The sequence below is a fragment of the Urocitellus parryii genome, chromosome 2, assembly GCF_045843805.1.
Source record: "Urocitellus parryii isolate mUroPar1 chromosome 2, mUroPar1.hap1, whole genome shotgun sequence".
Classification (NCBI taxonomy): Eukaryota; Metazoa; Chordata; class Mammalia; order Rodentia; family Sciuridae; genus Urocitellus; species Urocitellus parryii.
In genome coordinates this window covers 36,354,009-36,374,468 of record NC_135532.1, presented here as the reverse complement: position 1 = coordinate 36,374,468, position 20,460 = coordinate 36,354,009, and the positions used below count along the sequence as shown (strand labels likewise).

General features: G+C 40.6%; 1 protein-coding gene across 1 annotated transcript in view; it reads left to right on the top strand.

Moving 5' to 3' along the window:
• Positions 1-14,179: 14,179 nt before the first annotated feature.
• Wdfy2 (WD repeat and FYVE domain containing 2) overlaps positions 14,180-20,460 on the top strand; it is a 152,043-nt gene continuing 145,762 nt past the window's right edge. The window contains exon 1 of the mRNA XM_026393698.2: positions 14,180-14,556. Coding sequence (XP_026249483.2) covers positions 14,420-14,556 — 137 coding nt within the window. The 5' untranslated portion in view covers positions 14,180-14,419. The remainder of the gene's footprint in view (positions 14,557-20,460) is intronic.

Genomic DNA, 20,460 nt, shown 5'->3' with positions numbered 1-20,460 from the left:
GAGAGAGAAAGAGAAAATTAGAATAAAATGTGATCTCTTAGAGAGGCATGAACAGAATTCTATGGGAAGTGAGGCAGGGGTCACTTGTCCTGGAAGGCATTAGAATGGTTGCATTGAGGAGAAGTTATGCAAACCAAGTCTTAAAAGAGGAGTCAAAGTTGAGGGAGGATAAGAAGGGTTTGGAGCTGGAGGCAAGACTTAGGGGTACAGAACTCCCCTAGCCTTCCAAAGGCTCTGGATTCAATCCCTAGCACTGGGAAGAAAAAAAAAATTTTTTTTAAATGTCTTTGTAGGCAAAGAGGATCCTGTTTGCAAAGGCTCAGAGCCCAAAATAACACGGTGTTCTTGTGGCATCCCGAGAGTTTGATCTGACTCCAGCATCAGGTGTTTTCAGGGAGTGGCAAGAATCAGGCTGGAAAAGCAGGTTGGGACAGGGTTATGAAGTACCTCATGTGTCTGTTAACAAGTTCAGACTTTGTCATGCCAGCAGAATACCATGTCTCAGCGCAATGAGAAGGTCTGTCGTTGCTGTCCAACCCCTTTCAGGCAGGCTGTCCTTCCCTCAGTCTCCATAGTTTTGTTAGCGGCAGAACAATGATCAGGAAGGCAGTTTGCAAATATGGCATTACCTTCTCCATTCTTCCTTTGTTTTCTTCCTCTGCATCTAGTTACTAGTATCTGTGACCATTCTGTCATAAGCTCTTTGGTCTCAAATGACCCATTGAGGCTGCACTTACCTGTTAAGGACTTTGGATACACTGTCTTGTTCAATCCTGAAAACTGCCCTGCAAGGTTGTGTTCTCATAGGGTTCTCAGTAACAAACAGCAGGTAACTTAAGCAGAAAAAGAGTTTATAGGATGCTGTCAGGCAATCTCAGCAAAGTGGAGGGAGCCAAGAAAAGAAGCAGAGCACAGAGTTAAGATTCCATCTCAGGAACAACTACCCAGGACAGTTGTTATGCCCAGGACATAACAACTGCTATGTTTCTGGACCCTCCTGCCCACCATAGAGCTTTTCTCAGTTTCAAACTGACCATAGTACCTTTGCATGTTTTACCCCCAAGTACAGAGAGGTGGTATCAACTGACCTGGCCTTGCTGCCTGAGGCAGACAGAGGAATGGCTTGATTCACTCATATCAGAAAGGATGTTCAGATAACACAAAACAGAAACTGACAAATTCTCACTCATGCACTATTATTTTATGCATTTTTGTGGATAAGAGAATAGATTTAGAATAGGTAGGTTAGTTACCCAAGTAACACAGATAGCCAGGACTGGAGTCCAAGTCACTTTGTCTGCAAAGCCCACGCCATTATGCAATCAACTGCATTCTCTTCTCTAACCCACTCTGGCTACATTTCCCACCCACGTGCTAGTCCAGCTCCCATCACCTCGTTTGCATTACTGCCTCCTACCTGGTCTCCCTGATTTGTGCTCCCCCATCTCAGTTCATTCCCTACCCAGTTGCTAAGATAATATTTTTCCGGTACCATCTATTTCATGTCAGTCTCTTGTTCAAAAAAATCTGTGACTCATACCTTCAAGAACCTGCCCTGACTAATATCCTTCTATGCTGATCACTCACTCAGTAATCAGTCAGATAATGCTGCTACTATGCCATCACAGATGTGCAACTTATACTATACTATCTTACACTCATTAATAGTCTCTAGTGGCACATTTATATGTGACTTCACCCAGGTCATAGAGCCCGTCTTCTGCTGCTTTTGCAGCTGTTATGGCAAATAGTAGCATCTGACACTGTGACTGTCTTCTCTCCAAATTCCAAGAATTTTTGGATGATGATGATGTTGATGATGATGATTTTGGTACCAGGGATTGAACCCAGGGGCACTTAACCAGTTAGTTACATCCCAAACCTTTTTATTATTTTATTTTGAGACAGGGTCTTACTATGGTGCTTAGTGCCTTGCAAAGTTGCTGAGACTGGCTTTGAACTTGCAATCCTTCTGCCTCGGCCTCTCTGAGCCACTGGGATTATAGGCATGCATCACCATGCCCGGCTCATCTATATATCTATATATCCATATATATGTCTCCACATTTTTTTTTTTTGATACCAGGGATTGAACTCAGGAGCACTTGACCACTGAACCACATCCCCAGCCCTATTTTGTATTATATTTAGAGACAGGGTCTCACTGACTTGCTTAGGGTCTTGCTAAATTGCTGAAGCTGGCTTGGAACTCATGATCCTCCTGCCTCAGCCTCCAGAGCCATGGGGATTACAGACATGTGTGCCATGGTGACCGGTGGCTCATCAATATTATTAATATTATCAATATTATTATTTACAGAGCACTTCGCTTTGCTAATTCATTATTAGTTTCCTTAAAATTGCCCAATTGCTTCTTGTGTTTCTCTGTCATATACATCACACCTTAATAAGAGTAAGTGTATTAAAAAATTGATATTGATAAGAATTTTGTTTCATGTTTTAGGAATGTTTGATTCTTTACCCTTAGACATTGTTAATTGAGTAGAGGAAAAGCGGTATGCTTTTCTCAGAGCTGTGAGGTAAGAGGAAATAGTACATAGAATATGCTCCCCTGTTATTGTTTAGATCTTAAAATATCCCCCAAAAGCTATATGCTTGATCCCCAACTGATGGCGCTGTTGGAAAGTAGCAGAAACATTATTAGGATGTGGGGCCTAGTTGGAGGAAGTAGGTCACAGGGGGCTTGCTTTTGAAGGATTATGTTGTCCCTGGCCCCTTTTCTCTCTCTGTCTCTCTCTCCCTTTCTCTCTCTCAACTTCCCTGCCTCCATGATGTGAGCACCTTTGTTCCACGACATGTTTCCTGCCATGATGTTTTGCCTCACCAAAGGCCCAAAGAAATGGAGCCAAATGTCCATGCACTGAAACCTCTGAAACTGTGAGCCAAAACAAATCTTTCTTATTTAAGTTGATTTCCTCAGACATTTTGTCATAGCAATGAAAGACTAATACGACCCCCCCTTCTAATTTGGAATAATAAAAGTAACAAGCATGGAGCTTAATGTGCACTTAGGTGATCTGGTTGACCAAGTTACCAGCTTGAGGTTTCTATAAGGAAGCCTCTTGCCTGATTTCTGCCTTTGTATAGCAGAGGGCATTACTGTCAATAATAATGCCCTACATCTTCAAAGACCTTTAAATTCTTCCAAATCCGTACCAAGAGGACCACAACTAGAGAGATGCTATTTTATTTCCCGTCTGTCTATATCCCAGTCTTCAATTTATTTTTTTGAGGACTCTTTCTTGAGTATATGTTGTCAGAAGAGGTCACACATACACACAGTGAACACCACTTGGTAATTAATACCTCCAGGAGAATTAATAAAAGCCACAATGTATTCAAGGGATACTTGTATATCCTCTGGTCATTTCGTAGGTGCCAAGGATAAAGATAAATATGAAGGGTTTCTGTCCTCACAGAGTTAGCCTTATACCTGATGAGAGAAATCTGTCCAACAAGCAGTTGATAAATGATGGGTAAAGGCAAATCTGTCCCAGGTATAAGAATGACACATGGGCCAGGCACAGTGGCACACACCTCTAGTCCCAGCTACTCGGGAGGTTGAGGCAGGAGGATGGCATATTCAAGGCCAGCCTAAGCAACTTAGGAGATTCTGACTCAAAATAAAATAAAAAGGAATGTAACTCAGTGTTAGAGAGTGCCCCTGGGTTCAATCCCAGGCAGAGGGAAAGAGTGACACATAGGGCAGGGGTGATGGGGGTATAGCTCAGTGGTAGAGTGGTTCACCTGGCATGTGTGATGTCTCTGGCTTTGATCCTAAAAATAAAAATGAATGACACACAGAAGGGAGTGACCTGTTCTATTTGGGGTGAGAGATCCCAAAAGACTATACAGAAAATGAAATACTTGCGCTGGGATTGAAGGAGCAGTGAGAATTTTCCAGACCTCCTCACACCCTGCATCGGTAAAAGACCATCCCAGGGCAGGGAAATAGAACATTGCCTTACTCAGCTTTTTAGCTGTTGTGACTTAAGGACACCCCCCCCCCCCCCCCCCCGTCCCACTGCCCCGGCCCAAGAACAACTGTAAAGGAGAAAAAGTTTATTTAAGGGCTCACGGTTTCAGAGGTCTCAGTCCATACACAGCTAGCTCCATCATGGAAGAAGAGTGTGGCACAGGGAGGCAGCTTACATGATGATCAGGAAGCAGAGAGCAAGGCCTCCACTTGCCAGATACAAATATATACCTAAAGCCACACCCTAATGCCCACCTCCTCCATCCACTCAGTTAATCCCTATCAGAGGATTAATTCACTGATTGGGTTAAGACTCTCACAGTCCAATCATTTCCCCTCTGAACCTTCCTGCACTGTCTCACACAAGAGTTTTGGGGGACACCTCATGTCCAAACCACAACAATCATGGACAAGAACAGTAAGTAGTTTGGATTCTGGAGTTGCTTGTTCAGCATCCATTCTCTCTTCCCCTCCAAGTTTCCCATCCAGAGAGTTTAGTATAACTGACCTCATTCCCAGTGTCAGGATGGGCCCTGATTGGCCTCAGCTAGTCAGCGTTGTAAACCATTCTCTCTGCCACAGCTGGTTCTCAGAGGCATGTCCTTGGGGACTAAAGCAAATTAGCCATGGTTTGCTCAGGAATATTAGTTCAGGGCTGGGTGTGTCCAATCAGAAAGAAGCTAGGGCTTTGGTTTGGGGAAGAGGCAGGCTAACTGCTATTGGGTGTGGAAGAGAAAGCATGGAACCCACAAGAGCTGCTGCTTTTCATTTTGTTACCACAAGGGAAGCTAAACAGATGAGAAAGATGTCACAGAGCTTAGGGGACTGCCAAGAAAATGGAGCCGATGACCTGACCAAACTCTGATGAAGTGGTTGCTGGTCTTCCCTTCTTAAACCATCAAATAGAATGACTTGCAACTAATTCATTCTACTCGGTGCCATGTCACCGATGCAGGGTATGAGGGGTAGAAGGTGGGGAATGGGACTGCAGAGGGGACTGTGGGCCAGATGATGAGTGTTCTAGAGACATGGAAAGCTCTTGAAGGCTTTTAGGTCATGTTAGGAAGTAACATACTCTCACATGGTTTTAGAAAGATAACTCTGGTAGTCATGAGGATGGCTTGGAGGGAGCAGGGCTGGGGACAGTGAGTAATCCTTTCCCTTTGGCACCACCCTCAAGAGTTCCACTTCTAGCTCTCTTTTTTTTTTTTTTTTTTTTTGCACCAACATCAAAGGGAATTATCTTTTTTTAAAAAAATTAATTCATGAATATATGCTATAGGATATGAATCTTTTTTGGATTTTTTTTTTTTTTTACCCTGGAAGGAAAGATGTATGTTTTAGAATCCCATGGACTTTTTCTGGGATTTAATGTAGAAGCTCAAAGTTTGCAGTATACTACCTGATCACTAATAATATCTTGGCCTATTTCTGGTTCTCTGTAGGACTCAGAATTTGTTCTATACTCTAGCCGAATTCTTTTTCCTTACTTGTCAATACTGTTCTTTTTTTCCTCCTAATTGTTTTATAGGGTTTTGTTTGTTTGTTTGTTGTTTTTGCCCCCACCCCATATCCCAAGACACAATGGCAGTTACAGAAAAAAAATATATAACATTAAATCCTTCAGCACAAAAACCCCTTTTCCTTTGGTATTTGCTGCTCTTGAGGGAGATTAATCTGATCCCAACCAATTTTACTCAAGAGGAGTCATCTTTGGTAACAAACATTAGTCCTGATCTCTTCTACCTCTGTATGATCTGCAAGTAAATTCTATTGATATGAGAAACACAGGTAAATGACTGTACTTTATTTCTCTGGAATCTGTTTTGCAAAGATCCTAAGATTCGGTCTGTCCACATATTTGTCATTAGTGAGCTCCCTCTTCATGCCCTATGCTGTACTTGACGCCAAGGGAAGTCCAATAGGAGGAGAAAGATGGGTCTCTATTTATAAGGCGTTTATGACATGGAGTCTGAGGATGAAAAATGATTTTCCTAAAATCATGTTGTAAGATCTAAGCATATACAGTGACAGCTGGCTCATCTGTAGGATGGCTATGCTGTGTTGACTTTTGAAGCTTATGAAAAGTTTACAAATACTGTCATCAGATATATCCAAAGAATTCTGGATGCTCTTCTCTCAGGACTCCAGTGATAACATTAGAATTTTGGTCATTAACCTCTCTGGCCCTCAATCCTGGTCCTAGAGGAGAAAGATGAGCTCGTTTTTGGTTCAATGAACGATTTATCTCCCTCATGTGTACAATTTTAGTGTAAAAATTGAACAAAAACCAGGAACTTGTTGAAAAAATATGTTATCCTCAAAAGTTGTCATAAAATTCGAGTTGTCCATTTCTTAGTCAAGCAACTGCAGTCATATTTGTTTGCTTCCAAATGAATAAATCATTTTGCTGAAATGACAATATATCTCACACACCCCTCCCATTTAACTATTCATATGGGCAATCTTTATTCTCCTTAGGTCCTAGTTAATTCCTTCATACTTTCTATTAACCATTGTTGATGCAGAACACTTATAGCAGCCCTGACCAAAAAATTAGGCACTACAAACTCAGCATAAACCTGACCTTGTTTTTAAACCAAATGCTTATCACACTAACTCTTCCTCTTTGCTTGCTCATTGTGCAATAGAGCCTGAGGCCCTCAAACTTGAGAAACAACTGCTTTGAGCTCTGCCCTTGACTTCACAAGAGCTGTTAATCTTATCCAGCACCCAGCATACTCGCTGGCACATAGTAGGCCTTGAACAAATATTTTGTGTGTGGGGGAAACATGAGAGTGAACGAAGATAATGTTTATGGCATGATGAGTCAATTTGAGTTTCCTTGAACTAGACCAAGGACTTGAATAGATATAATACCCTTGAATGGCAAAATGAGAAGTGGAGGTTTGCGGTCATGCTTTCAGTTAACCAACATTTTTTAAAGCCACTATGTTCTAGGAATAATAGATTCCCTTCCTCTTGACCAAACACACCTGGGTCTTCCTAGCTCTGTGTCTCTAAGAAGCAGGCCTCATGGGCCCCAGTCTTTGCCTCTCACTTCAGCCCAGTTCAGGAAATGGTATATGGGAGGGTCTGTAGTAATATGAAAGTTGCTAGTAATGGGAAAGAAAAACAAAGAAGGAACAGAAATGAAAACTCCCTTCCTTCCTTCCTTCCCTCTTTTTGTTCACTATTTCACACTACTGCCCTTTCCTTAAGGTTGGTTCTCACTCTCACTTTATTCTACCCTGATCTGCTAGCTCTTCTGCAGAAAATTCTAGGACAGTTGGTTTTATGATTTTTCCCTCCCCCAGAACTTGATATCGAACACTCAGGGCCTTGTGCACACCAGACATGTACTCTACCTCTGATCTGCATCCTTAGCCCCTCCTCTGAAATTTAAATAAACCTAATTCTCATTCATTGATGGTGGGAATGCAAAATGGTTCACACGCTTTGGAAGATAGTTTGGCAGTTTCTTATAAAACGGAACACGTTCAGTCTTACTGAACATCCAGCAGCTATGTTCCTTGGTATTTACTTGAATGAGCTGAAATCTTATGTCTGTACAAAAGCCTGCACATGCATGTTTATAATTACTTTATTCCTAGTTGTTAAGACTTGGAAGCAGCTAAGATGTCCTTCAGGATGCAAATGGATAAATAAATTGTGATACATCCAGATAATTGGAATACTATTCAGTACTAAAAAGAAGTGAACTATCAAGCCATGAGAAAATATGAAGGAAGCTGGGTGTGCTGGTGAACACCTGTAATCCCAGGGGCTCAGGAAACTGAGGCAGGAGGATAACAAGTTCAAGGCCAGCCTTGTCTTACAACTTAGTGAGACTCTGCCTCAAAATAAAAATAAAAAATAAAAAAGGGCCTTGGATGCAACTCAGTGGCAGAGTGTCTGCCTAGCATCCATAAAACCCTGTGTTCAATCCCCAGTAATGCTAAATAAAGAAATAATTTAAAAAATAATGTACATTTAAAAAAAAAATGGAGCTGGGAGTGTTTAGCTCAGTGGTGGTGTGTGTTTAGCATACTCAAAATCCTGGGTTCAATCCCCAACACCAAAAATAAATAAAAATAAAGAAAGAAAGAGAGAGAAAGAAAAGATAGACCTTATTGCAGTCCTTTGTATGTATGGAGACTATTTTTGGCACACACTTGCCTGATTTAGGGAGAGTGGGGAAGACTGAGGAAGATTAAGAGAAAAACCTAGCAAAAAATTTGTGCCATCTTTCAGCACAAGTGAGGAGAGGAAAAACCACAAGCCAGTGTTTTGTTCCTCTACGGGCAAAAGAAAAGAAACGCTGGTCTGGTTGGGAACACTTGCTAACAATAGTAGAGAAGCAAGCAGTTTGGCTAGTACTCTCCAAAGTGGCAAAGAAGGAAATGAGAGATAATGTGCCACGCTTGGAGGCCACACCCTTCATACTGCTGCTGGTCACTCATTCTTCCTGCGCCCTTCAGTGGATTTTTCAGGGTTGTGGTTCTCAGACTAAGCATGAAAGGTCATGCGTTAAACTCACATGGAAATACATTATTAAAAAAATCAGGTTCTCAAGCTAAGCTCCCAGAAGACTGAATTCAATAGTTCAGGGAGTGGATACAGAAATCTGCATTTTCAAAAAGTCCCCAGGCATTGTGGTATGAAGCCAGACTTCAGAACCATAAAACCTTGTTTGCCAAGGGAGCCCATGTGACTGCTGCCAAGAAGGGAATGGGAAAGGAGGAGGAAGACAAAATGGAAAGATGTTTTCTGATGTTCCTGGTTGTAACTAAAAGATATTCTTCCAGGGAAACAGTATTCATCAGGTAGTTATATACCAAGGGGCTGTTGGTTCTGTACTGCAGGGATTTTGTGAGATGTCTGAGAGCTACCAACACTCACTTGAGTCAGCAAGAATAGTCACTCAAGTTTAAAACAGTGAATTCTTAAAAAATAGCCTACAAATACAGCTGGAGGTTGCCTATAGTTCCCCATTCTTGGATATGGTCTGGCCCGGACTTGTGACCCAGTTCTGATGATTAGATCTCTTGTATTGGGATGAACTTGTGTCATCCCCAACCCTTTTCTTTGGTCTCCTACTGTGGTACTCTTCTAGTTCCTTTTCACCTTTTCTTTCTTCTTTTGGATACTTGCCAGACACTGGGTTTCTTCTGTCAAAGGAATGATCTTATTTATGCTTTACAACAGCTCTGTAAGATTGGTGCTGTGATTATCCACAGCTACAGATGAAGAAGAGGGGGTTCCAAGAGATTAAGCGATTTGCTGCAGGGCACCCTGTTAAGTGCTCTCCTCCTACCTTGTACCCTGGGCTCAGAACACCAGTTCCTTCAGCCCCAGGGCCCTGCACTGCTTTCTTAAGTTGTCACCACACACGTTTGAATCTTGCTCTTGAACCTCAGCCTGGAGGTTGGTGCACAGCTGTCTGTCAGATGTTTTTCTTTTGCTGACTAAAGGAACACTTCTCAGGGTCTCAGGACACTGTCTGCTCCTAGATTCCTCTTCTTGTGGGTTTCATCAGATGATGTCAGGAGCCCAGGAGCCCTATGCAGCCTTCTATTGCCAGACTAGGTTGCTGCAGAGACACCAGAAAAATGCATGCTATTTACTACTAGAAAGGTCTTTGGAGTCTGTTGTGAGTTTTCTCTCCCTGACTCATATTCTTCCCTAATTAGCCTTCCAAGGGTGAGGAGTCTATCTAAAAGAAGTTACCTTAGTCCAATTATTAAGAATAATCCCCTTAATCCACCTCCTACCTCAAAGCTCCATCCACCACTGGAGCAGCAGCACATCCCCCCTCCCCCTTTCTGTTTCCCAGATTAGAGGAGTCCAAACTGTGGCTTGTGTAACTGGTCTGTGAGAACCTTCTTGTGGTACTTGGACAAGCATCATTAGGGTAAACATTTCCAGATCCAGGTTCTTTTCCCTAAAATCTATTTGTGTGAGGATGGGCCAATGTTTGCATCACACATTTTTCCCATTTCATATCTTTTTTTTTTTTTTTTTTTTTTTTTTGGTACCAGGGATTGAACTCAGAGGCACTCAACCACTGAGCCACATCCCCAGCCCTATTTTATATTATATTTAGAGACAGGGACTCATTGAGTTCCTTAGGGCTAATTTGCTAACACTGGCTTGGAACTTGCGATCCTTCCACCTCAGCCTCCCAGGCCACTGGGATTACAGGCATGAGCCACCACCCCAGCCCATTTCATATCCTTTACCCACTCTAAAATGTACTCTGATGCTTTGCTCTAGGTTAGAGAAGAAAGCTTCCTCAGCAACAACAACAAAATACTAAAATGTTGATTTGGGGAAAATTTTTATGCTTAATGAGGCAACTTACCCTATAGAGCTTTCTGATGTTTTAGTCTTTTAGCTTTTCTATTAAGGGTATTTTGGCTCTCCTTGAGATGTTTTGAATTTAAAAATAAAGGAGAGTGGTAGAAGTAATGACAATTTTTGTTTAATGATTTTGCCTCTTCTATTATCAAAGAATGCATCATTCTGGAAGGAGAGAACTATGAAAGCAAAAGGAAGTGACCTGCGATTAGAAGATGACATGCTCACACATCTTTTCTCATGCATTTTACAATTTTTTTCTTTTTATATATGACAGTAGAATTATTTTGGCAAATCATACATATATAATGTATAACTTATTCTTTTTAGGACCCCACTCTTTTGTGGTTGTACATGATGCAGAGTTACCCTAATCCAATTTTTTTCTTGGTGCTGGGAATTGCTTGTGTAACATAGGCAAGCCGTCTACTATTGAGCTGTCCTCCCAGCCCTTTTTGCATATTTAAACTGAGCAGCCTTTTCAGTTACTCTCAATACTTGTCCCTAGCATGAGTCCTTAACTAGAAAGAAAAAGACTGCAGAGAAACCCAAGTAGACAAAATTAATTCTTCTAATTATTTTCTGTACAACAAGAATGTTTTCTGGTACTACCAAGTTTGCAAAGTACACTGAAAAACACCCACTGTTAAACTTATTTTTTTCAGATTTAGTTACTGTTATTCAGTAAGATGGTTAGAAACTGTTCATCAAATCATGAAATATTTATGATTAATTATAAAATAATTAATATTTTCTACTTCCTATTAGTAAAAAGCATATTATTATGCTAGTTCCAGAACATTCACTTTTTATTTTGGTGGTGCTAGAGACTTAAGGGCCTCACATATTAAGCATGAGCTTTACCACTGAGCTACAACTCCATTCAGTCAGAGCAGACTAGGTCACTTTTAAGAAGTACGTACCTCACTCTTTCATTAAATCTATGAAAAATTTGATTATGATTTCTAACCAAACTAATGGAATCACTTATGATTTTTATATTTGATTCCTATTTAATTATTCTCAAAAGTTCAACATCAAAGTTCAACAGACACACAATTATCATACATTTTATTGCTTGTTTCACAAAAGTTTATTACTCAAGCTACACATTATATTATACAATAATAAAAGCAGCTGGGTGTGGTGGCACACGCCTATAATCCCAGGGGCTGGGGAGGCTGAGACAGGAGAATTGCAAGTTCAAGGCCAGCCTCAGCAATGGTGAGGCACTAAGCAACTCAGTGAGACCCTGTCTCTAAATAAAATACAAAATAGGGCTGGGATGTGGCTCAGTGGTTGAGTTTCCCTGAGTTCATTCCCCGGTACAAAAAAAAAAAGCCATATTGGTTTATTATATATTTTAGCAAGTTATTAATAATTGATTAATTATATTAGAACTACATTGTAATCTTGACATTTAGTTATTCATCTTAAAAGATAGATTTCATTATTTTTTACAATATTTCTCAAAATGTAGATTAAAATTTATTTGAATAGAAAAATGAAGGCAGAATTTTTTTGACAAAGTCTAATTTACCTGATTGACTTGACAATATAGCTTGATAATTAGGCTACATAGCTACACTTTTTCCATAAAGATCTACAGCTCTAACATTTGGAGAAAAATTTATACAGATATGTAATAAGATATAAACATTTTATTTAAAAATGCAAATTTACCCATTTATTTGAATTTAAAAGTCTAAATTTTCAATTTCCCCCTCAATATATAGGGCTAAACAAAGTGCCTCTAACTGAAGGAATGGCATGTAAAAGGAATAGTGATATAGTTTTGTACAAGTCTCAGAGATTGAGAAAATTACTTACTTTATGGATTGTATAAAAAATTCTTCCACAGGATAAGATCATAGCACCTTGATTTTAAAACATCATTGATTTTTAAAACAGCAGAGGGGAAAAATAGCAATAATAAAATATTAAACAGTAAAATACATTACTAAAAGAAACCCATAATTGCTGAAAAATATTATAATAATAATAAATATCATTAAAAATCCTTCCACAATTCAAGTATTTTCCAGTATTTTACTTTCAATAAAATTGATGGAAATGTATCAGTCAGCCATCAAAAATAGTTTTGGATAATAGACACCATAATTCACATAGCATAATTTTCACCATTTAAAAGTGTATAATCCAGTGACTTTTAGTATATTCAGAGTTGTGCAACTACCACAACAATTAATTTTAGAACATTTGTTTCATCCCTATAAATTGCTGGTACCCCTTAGCCAAGGTCCTCAACCCTCTTTATCCCCACCCCCTACACACACACACACACACACACACACACACACACACACACACACACTGGCAACTGCTAACCTGATTTCTGTCCCTATAGATACGCCTATTCTATAAATCCTTTAAGACTGGTTTCTTAGCATATTGTTTTCAAGGTTCATCTAGGTGGAGCATGTTATCAATTTTTTTTTTCATTCTACTTTTGTTGTTGTTGTTGAGTAATACCCCCATTGTACGGATATATCACATTTTATCAATTGACACACATTTGGGTTTCATCAATTTCTTGGCTATCAGGAATAATGCGGCTATCATGAATAATATTCAGGTTTTTGTATGAACCCAACTTTTCATTTTTCTTGGGTATATACCTAGAAGTGAAATTGCTGTGTCATATGGTAACATTATTATTAACCGTTTGAAGAAATGTGAAATTGTTTTCCAAAGAGGTTGCATCATTTTACATTTCTAACTGCAGTGTATAATGGAGATCCAATTTCTCTACATCCCTGTCAACATGTTATCTGTATTAATTCTTATACTGTTCTGATGAAATCACAGCTGTCCATTTTTGTGGAGAAAACTAAAAGGGCTGGATTGCTTCGGAATGGGCAGACAGGTCTGAGTTCAAGTCATGGGGCAGGGCTAAAGTCACCTTGGCCTAGCCATTTAGCTTTCTAATAAAAAGAGGAGCCTGACACGTCAGATGGTCTCTAAGCTCTAAGATGCCTGTACGAGAAAGTCTCTTTTCCTACCCTTGGTGTACCATTAAGTCGGGCAGTAGCCTGACCCAGGGAGTAGAGACGTCCTGCTCAATTAGGACTGCCCTTTACTTTCCAACCTTGGAGGCCAGTCCAAAGCTGAATTGGCCAATAGCTCCAGAGAAGCCGAGCTCCCTAGGCCCGGATCACTGAGAAGTGGATGACAGGTCATTCCAGGACAGGGAAGAGGAGGCTCCAAGAACTACAACTCCCAGGAGTCCGTGGCGGTGCTACCCAGAGGCCTGAGCCAGGTGCCCGCTAGGAGCACTAAGCAGCCACCCCGCCGCGCTTCATTGTTAAGACCACTGAGTCAGGTAACCCGAGCGCATGCCTAGTCACATCCCAAGTAGCTCGGCTTCTTTCCTTCCTTCAGGCCTCTTCTTTTCCGGTCCTGCAGAAGCGCTATTACCCGTTCCACTTCCGCCCCCTTGTCAGGACATGTGGAGAGGGCGGGGACTCTGGCAAGCGCGTTGTCAGGGGTGTGTACACGCGCGTTCACGGGCGATTTAAGAGGGAGGGGACTAAACTTTGGGTGTGGAAGGTTTGAGACCACGGTGAACGGACAACGCATGCGTCGGAGCAGTGCTGCCAAGCTCCAGGAGTTAGAAAGGGGCGGGGCGGAAATGCGATGTTGGGCTGACGCTTGCGCATTGGCCACCAGTGCCCCGCCTCCTTTTACAGTTTTCCCCTCCTCCTACACCATCCTCCCGGAAGTGGAGCCGCCCTCGCGCCCACCAGCGGCCACCTCTGCGGCAGACCCCGCCCCCTGCCCCGCCCCCTGGCTCTCCGCCCCCTCTTCTGGTGGTGGCGCCCGGTGGCATCCCGGGTGGTGGCGGTTTTGGTGCCCGAAGCCGGGAGCGCAGAGTCGTTCCCGGGCGAGGCGGCCAGGCTATGATTGCGGGTCCCCGGCGTCCCGCTCCGGCCAGCCAGCGTCCCTGTCTCAGCCTGTGCCGGTGCCCGTGCCCGAGCGATTTCCTCAGCCCGGCCCCGAGGCGCGGTTGTTGGCGGCGCCCCTGGCGCGCCCCCTCCTCCGATGGCGGCGGAAATCCAGCCCAAGCCGCTGACCCGCAAGCCGATCCTGCTGCAGCGGGTCGAGGGGTCTCAAGAGGTGGTGAATATGGCTGTGATCGTGCCCAAAGAGGAGGGCGTCATCAGTGTCTCAGAGGACAGGTACGGACTGCTGCCACTTGGTCGCGAGGAAGGCGGGACGGGCCGGCGGTCCCCGAGCACGCGTGCCTCCACGTCGGCGCGAGTGTAGACAAGCTTTTCCAAGTTTTATTATAATAGGCATCCTTGTAGTGCCTGTGTCCACCCGTAAGCTGCTGCATCTGCGTGGCTCCGCGAAGCAGAGACAGGACCCGGTCGTGCGCTCTGGCCTCATCCGCGGCCGGGTGGAGCTTGGGGGATCCGGGATGACCCTTGAGCTAACGGTGCGCCAGACACCGGACCTCGCTGCAGCTCTGGGCACGGGTGGGTTAGAGAGAGAAGCCGCTGGGGCCTGCAGGTGTGTGCCTGGGGAGGATGCTCCGAGCCGCACCACAAGATAAACTAAAGATTTGGGAGTTGTTCTCTGGTACAGTTCTTAGGGCCCCAAACTGAGAAAGCAAATGCCAGTGCTTTCTCCTAGACATTCTCCCTTAATCCATACTTCCCGGACATCTTACCCTGAATTCAGGGAATATTCTAAGTTGTGGAAAGAGTAACTTTGGGCTTCTGCGTGGTGCCTGCTCTCCTCTTATCTCGTTTAGCTTAAGGGGAAGCGCCTAAAACTTGCTGAGGACCACTGCTGCAAATAGCTTTTTGAGTTCCTTCCCTTTGCTTGCTTCCTTTATTTTTGCTTAATTTTGCTTAACTTGCAGAAGTGGAGCTGGTCGTTCTGCCTTCATTAGACTCCTTTAAGTTAATCCCTTTAGTATGCAGAAATGAGGCTGAGGAAGGTAATTTCCAGAGAAATGCTACTTGAATATTATAGTTATGGTAATGTATCTGGAAGTGTTACTCAGGATGATATCTCAAGCATTCTAAAAATGTAACTTTGTAGAGATACAGGCAAGCATTTTATTTATTTATTTATTTTTGTACCTTAAAACAGTAGTTAGGTCTTCTTAATAGAAGTTCAAATTGTGCTGATGTAGAGAAAATTTCTCCCATAGTGGCTTCTGCAGTTGCACAGGTAAAGCAATAGTGTTCATTACTCTCTTTATGTTGATTTCAGCACTGTGTTTATAATGTGGCCTTAAAACTTTTGCTTGATAGATATGTTATATCTAGGTAAACTCACATGTGTATTAGACATCCTAGTTTTCATCATGCCTCATACAAATGGCAGCTGACTCATTTTCCATGAATATCCAGTGGAAAACATTATAAACATACAGTCTGCAATGAATAGAAAAAATTCAGTGGCTGACTGGAATACATGATATAGGAGCCTTTTAAAATTGACAAACAAGTCTTGATAAGAATATCTAGTTTTTCCAGAGGGGCAGAATTCTATTAAAAGAGATTGCTTCTGGACCTGGAAATTCTCTCATAGAACTATTTTATGGAATACATTCAATAAAATATATTGATATATTTTATTTTTATATTTATATTTTAATCTCACTATAGATTAAATTGATCAATTCCTAACTACTGAAAGAAAATTCTAAGTAAATTCATTGAAATGAGTATGAGAAGGAGAAAAGTAGTTAAATCTAAGCTCCTTTAATACTAGTTTGAAACTTTTGATTTCCATTCCACTGCATTTACCTTGAAAGAAATAGCTTTAATGGTGTATATTTCAAAGTGTTTGGAGAAGCTAAAATTGATCTATATTCTTGCTTTTCAAAATCGACTGTTAATGTCACAGGTGACATTAACTATAACTATATAATACTAAAGATATGAAGCTAGAATATTAATGTTCATGAAAACCTATAAATCCATGACCATATCTACTTCAGCTGGTAAATAGTCATCTTCATACTTGAATTATAAGGTTAAGCTACAAGTAATGTCCTATACCTGAACACTGAATGTCTTATAAGTTCTTACGAAACCCTGGTTTTCTTTTTGACCCATGATTCCCTAAAAAAAATACTTAACATTTTCTGTTTTAAACAGGAATGTATATATTTCATGTCTATTTTATCATCTGTGAGTTCTCTAGGGAGTTGTGTGGGTTTATTCACTATAGTATCTGTAGGGCTCACACAGTGGCACACACTCTAGGAGTTCCTGGATAAATGTTTATTGTTTCAGTGTAGTTTTTAGTTTTTTTTCCCCCCGTGAAAGTGCTAAGATGTGGCATCTTAGCTATTGTAGACATTTAATTGGTATTTGTTGAATGAATATTTTGATGACCTACAAAAACCTTATATGGACAAATGTACACTGTGGGAAAAGTGTTGGACTGGGAGGCTTTAAGGTGCCTTAAAATTCTGAAAGCCCACACATTACTTCATTTATTCCATCACAAACATTTGAGTTCCTGTTGTGTTATAGTCACATGTATACACAATGATGAAAATGACAAAGTCTTTTGGGATGGTCCCAATACTAATTAGTGTGGAACATTTTATAATAATATTGTTTAATGAAACTCTAAGAGGTAGTATTGAAAGGAAATTTTTCAGATGGGGAAGAATGGAGGGATTCCATAGTCTTTATTGTTCTCTAAGTTTTACTTTCCTTTGGAGGATTATTTTATTTGGATTACCATTTTAACCCTCAATCAGTATCTTGGGATAATATTAACTTAAATTTTCAAGCTCAAGAATGGATGAAAACTATTACCTTCAAGTTCACTTTAGAAAATTAGGACAACCTAGAACTTTTATTGTTATTAAAGGAGGAAACTTAAGGGAATATAAGAACTATAAAAACAATTTGATACATGAGTAAAGATTTCTGGTACTACCATAACACACAGCCTATTCCCAGAACTCACTGCCCTTTTCTGAGTTTGTTTTGGTTGTAACTATGGTCTATTTTCAAAGGATGCACCAAACTTTGGGTTCCTCATTTCCTAGCATCTTTTGGTCTGTCTTTTCTGAGTAAACGCCATTTTACCATTCTGTGCTTAAAAACTTTATCTCAGACATCTTTGCCTTGTTTTGGTTAAGACATATGCTTGCAGTTTATCTGGCTCTTCCTTGTTTAGTGGCAGACTCTTAAGTGATAAAGCCAGGAGGGACTTCTCTCCAGGTGGGATCCAGCCCCATTCAGACCTTTATCTTTATTTATCTTTATAAGTTCTTTATTTGCTTGTCTTCACACAAGACAGCAATCTTACCATTCATACAGAGAGTTTCAGTAACTAAGTAGTTTCTATTGGACATTTATGGGAAATTATTCTTTCCCCAGGAGATACACAGTGCTCTGAAGACAGGTACAGAATTGCCTTCTGAAATTGCCAAAAAAATCTTCTCTACTTGTGGTTAGAGAAGACCAACAATCTCTTGCCCATATGGTCCTTGCAGGATGAGTGGGAGTTCATATGAAAAAGCGGGGATAAAGGAAAGCAGTAAAATGCTAGGTAGAGGGGTCAAGAAAACTCCCATGTATTGAGAAGCATTGGAATGAGTTGATGATGACTGTAGACTGGAGCCGTGTTTGTTTGGAACTTAGCTCAGCATTGTCACACTTTGAGCAGTGTGGAAAATCAGTGTCTCCAGGAAAGTAATTGGGTGCAAGGGTGCAGAACTTTTTCTGGAGAGTAGGTACTGTGAAGGGAAATGTTCTGAACCCCTACAGTAAATAAAAGGGGGTCAGATTTTCATCTTTTTTTGTTTGTTTTTTGGTGGTATAGTGGAACCCAACCCAAGAACTCATGCATGCTAGGAAGTGCTATATCAGTATAGCCCTCAGATTTTCATCTTAATTGAAGGAGATCTGATGCTCAGTGCCTGGCATAAAGGAGATATGAAGTATATGTTCTTTTTAACAAATCAACAAACAACTGTTTGAATTGAAATGGGCTTGAGGCAGATGAGTTTCCATGAACAAGGACACATCAATTGAGCTTGAGAGAAATTTAGCAGCTTGCCTTGGGATAGAGATAGGCTGGAACAAGGAGGGGGTTGGATATTTTTCTCTCTCTAAGGCCTTTTGAACTACTGTGATTCTAAGTGGCCATGCATACTTGACTATTTCTTGAAAAGATATGTTAAAATTTCATTTTATCTTATAAATCTTGATAGTATTGGTTCATTTACCATTCACACTTCTTTTCATTGTGAAATTGTACTTAATTCTCTGCTTTAACTATTAGTTTCACTAATTAGATCTTGGCTCAATTAGTTTAGCTCTTGATGGAATATTATGTACCATGTATTTTATAAGTTTTGCATAAATTTTTAAGAAAGTAAGCATAGTTGTGAAATTGAGGACTTCTGAAGTCAGCAAAATTAGAGCCCATCTAGATCATCTAGATTAAATTTTGAGTGTGTGGAATCTCTAATGATATAAAATTAATAAATTTTCAACTCTGTATTTGAGACTCATCACTTGGCATTAATAATTGTGGGTTTCAAGGTTCTGAAGAGGGAACTTACCCCAAATGGTTTTTGAAAATCAAACTTTATTCTGAATTCAAGACATGCCAGTGAATCTGTCTTGAGACAGGATGCTTGTTTACCTTCTCTAAAGGTCAGCAAGAAATTTGACTTTTTTTCCCAATGGACCTTTATTTTATTTATTTATATGTGGTGTCGAGAATCGAACCCAGTGCCTCACACATGCTAGGCAAGCGCTCTACCACTGAGCCACAACCCCAGCCCAAATTTGACCTTTTTTTTAAAAGGAAAGATTACCGTGGGAAAGCTTGTTTAAGGAGGTTGAGTGTTGGAGGAATAGCTTGAGGTGATTCCAAAGTTCCCAGTGGTTCAGCATTTGTCATATATGTGTTATTAAAAATGATTCTATGCAGGCTCTCATAGATCTCATTCAGTCTACATTCATATTTGAATATTGCAACACCATGAAAAATGTCAGAGTGGCAATTCTGACACTGACACTCCTAGAATGAGCAATTCTCTGATTACAACATACTGACCAGCTTATGTCTCAGGCCCTACAAAACTTATATTGAAAAAGAAGAATAGATAAAAATCATAGATTGAAAGTAGCGGATCAGATTTAAGTAGCCCAGTAGCCTGGAAGAGACTTCAGAGAGGTGATCTTTTCCAAGCAAACAAAAGTCAAAATTTTAAAAAAGGAAATCTAGCCAGGCGTGATAATCCCAGTGGCTTGGGAGGCTGAGACAGGAGGATCGTGAATTCAAAGCCAGCCTCAGCAATGGTGAGGCTCTAAGCAACTCAGTGGGACTCTGTCTCTAAATGAAATACAATATAGGGCTGGGGATGTGGCTTCCTGGTTGAGTGCCCCAGAGTTCAATCCCCGGTACCAAAAGTAAAAAAAAAAAAAAAGGAAATCTGATATTTTATTTGCACAGCATTTTCCCTGGCTGTCTGTTTTCATTTTGCATTTGGCTGTGGGAGACATTTTTTTGTTTGTTGTTAAGAATCATCTTGATGTCATTAAAAATAATAAAAACATTTTGTGGCATTTAGAAATCAAAAAGTAAATTGTGATTTAAGACTATTATAAGTAGTGATCTGATGATATCTATGCCACTAAACAAAATCACATACATTTACCTGAGAAGAAAATGACTGTAAGACAAACTTTTCTTCCTAGTTATATCATCAGAATAGAAAAAATTCAGGAGGCAACACTATTATTTTTATATGAATAGGTCTTCCAAGGAGAATGCTACAGTTAACCTAGAAATTCCCTAGCACAAAAAAACCAAAAACCAAAGACCAAAAAACAAACAAAAAAAATCCTTGTGCAACTTTAGTAAGCAGTTTCTTTAACTAACTAACTTTTTTTGTTTTTGTTTTTGCCCTAATGGGGATTGAACCCAGGGGTGTTCTACCACTGAGCTGCATTCCCAGCCCTTGTTATTTGTTTTATTTCAAAACAGTTTGCCAAGTCTGGCCTGGAAATTGCAATCCTCCTGTTTCAGCCTCTAAGAAGTTGGGATTGTAGGTGGGCAGCACCATGCCCAGCTTTTTTTTTTTTTTT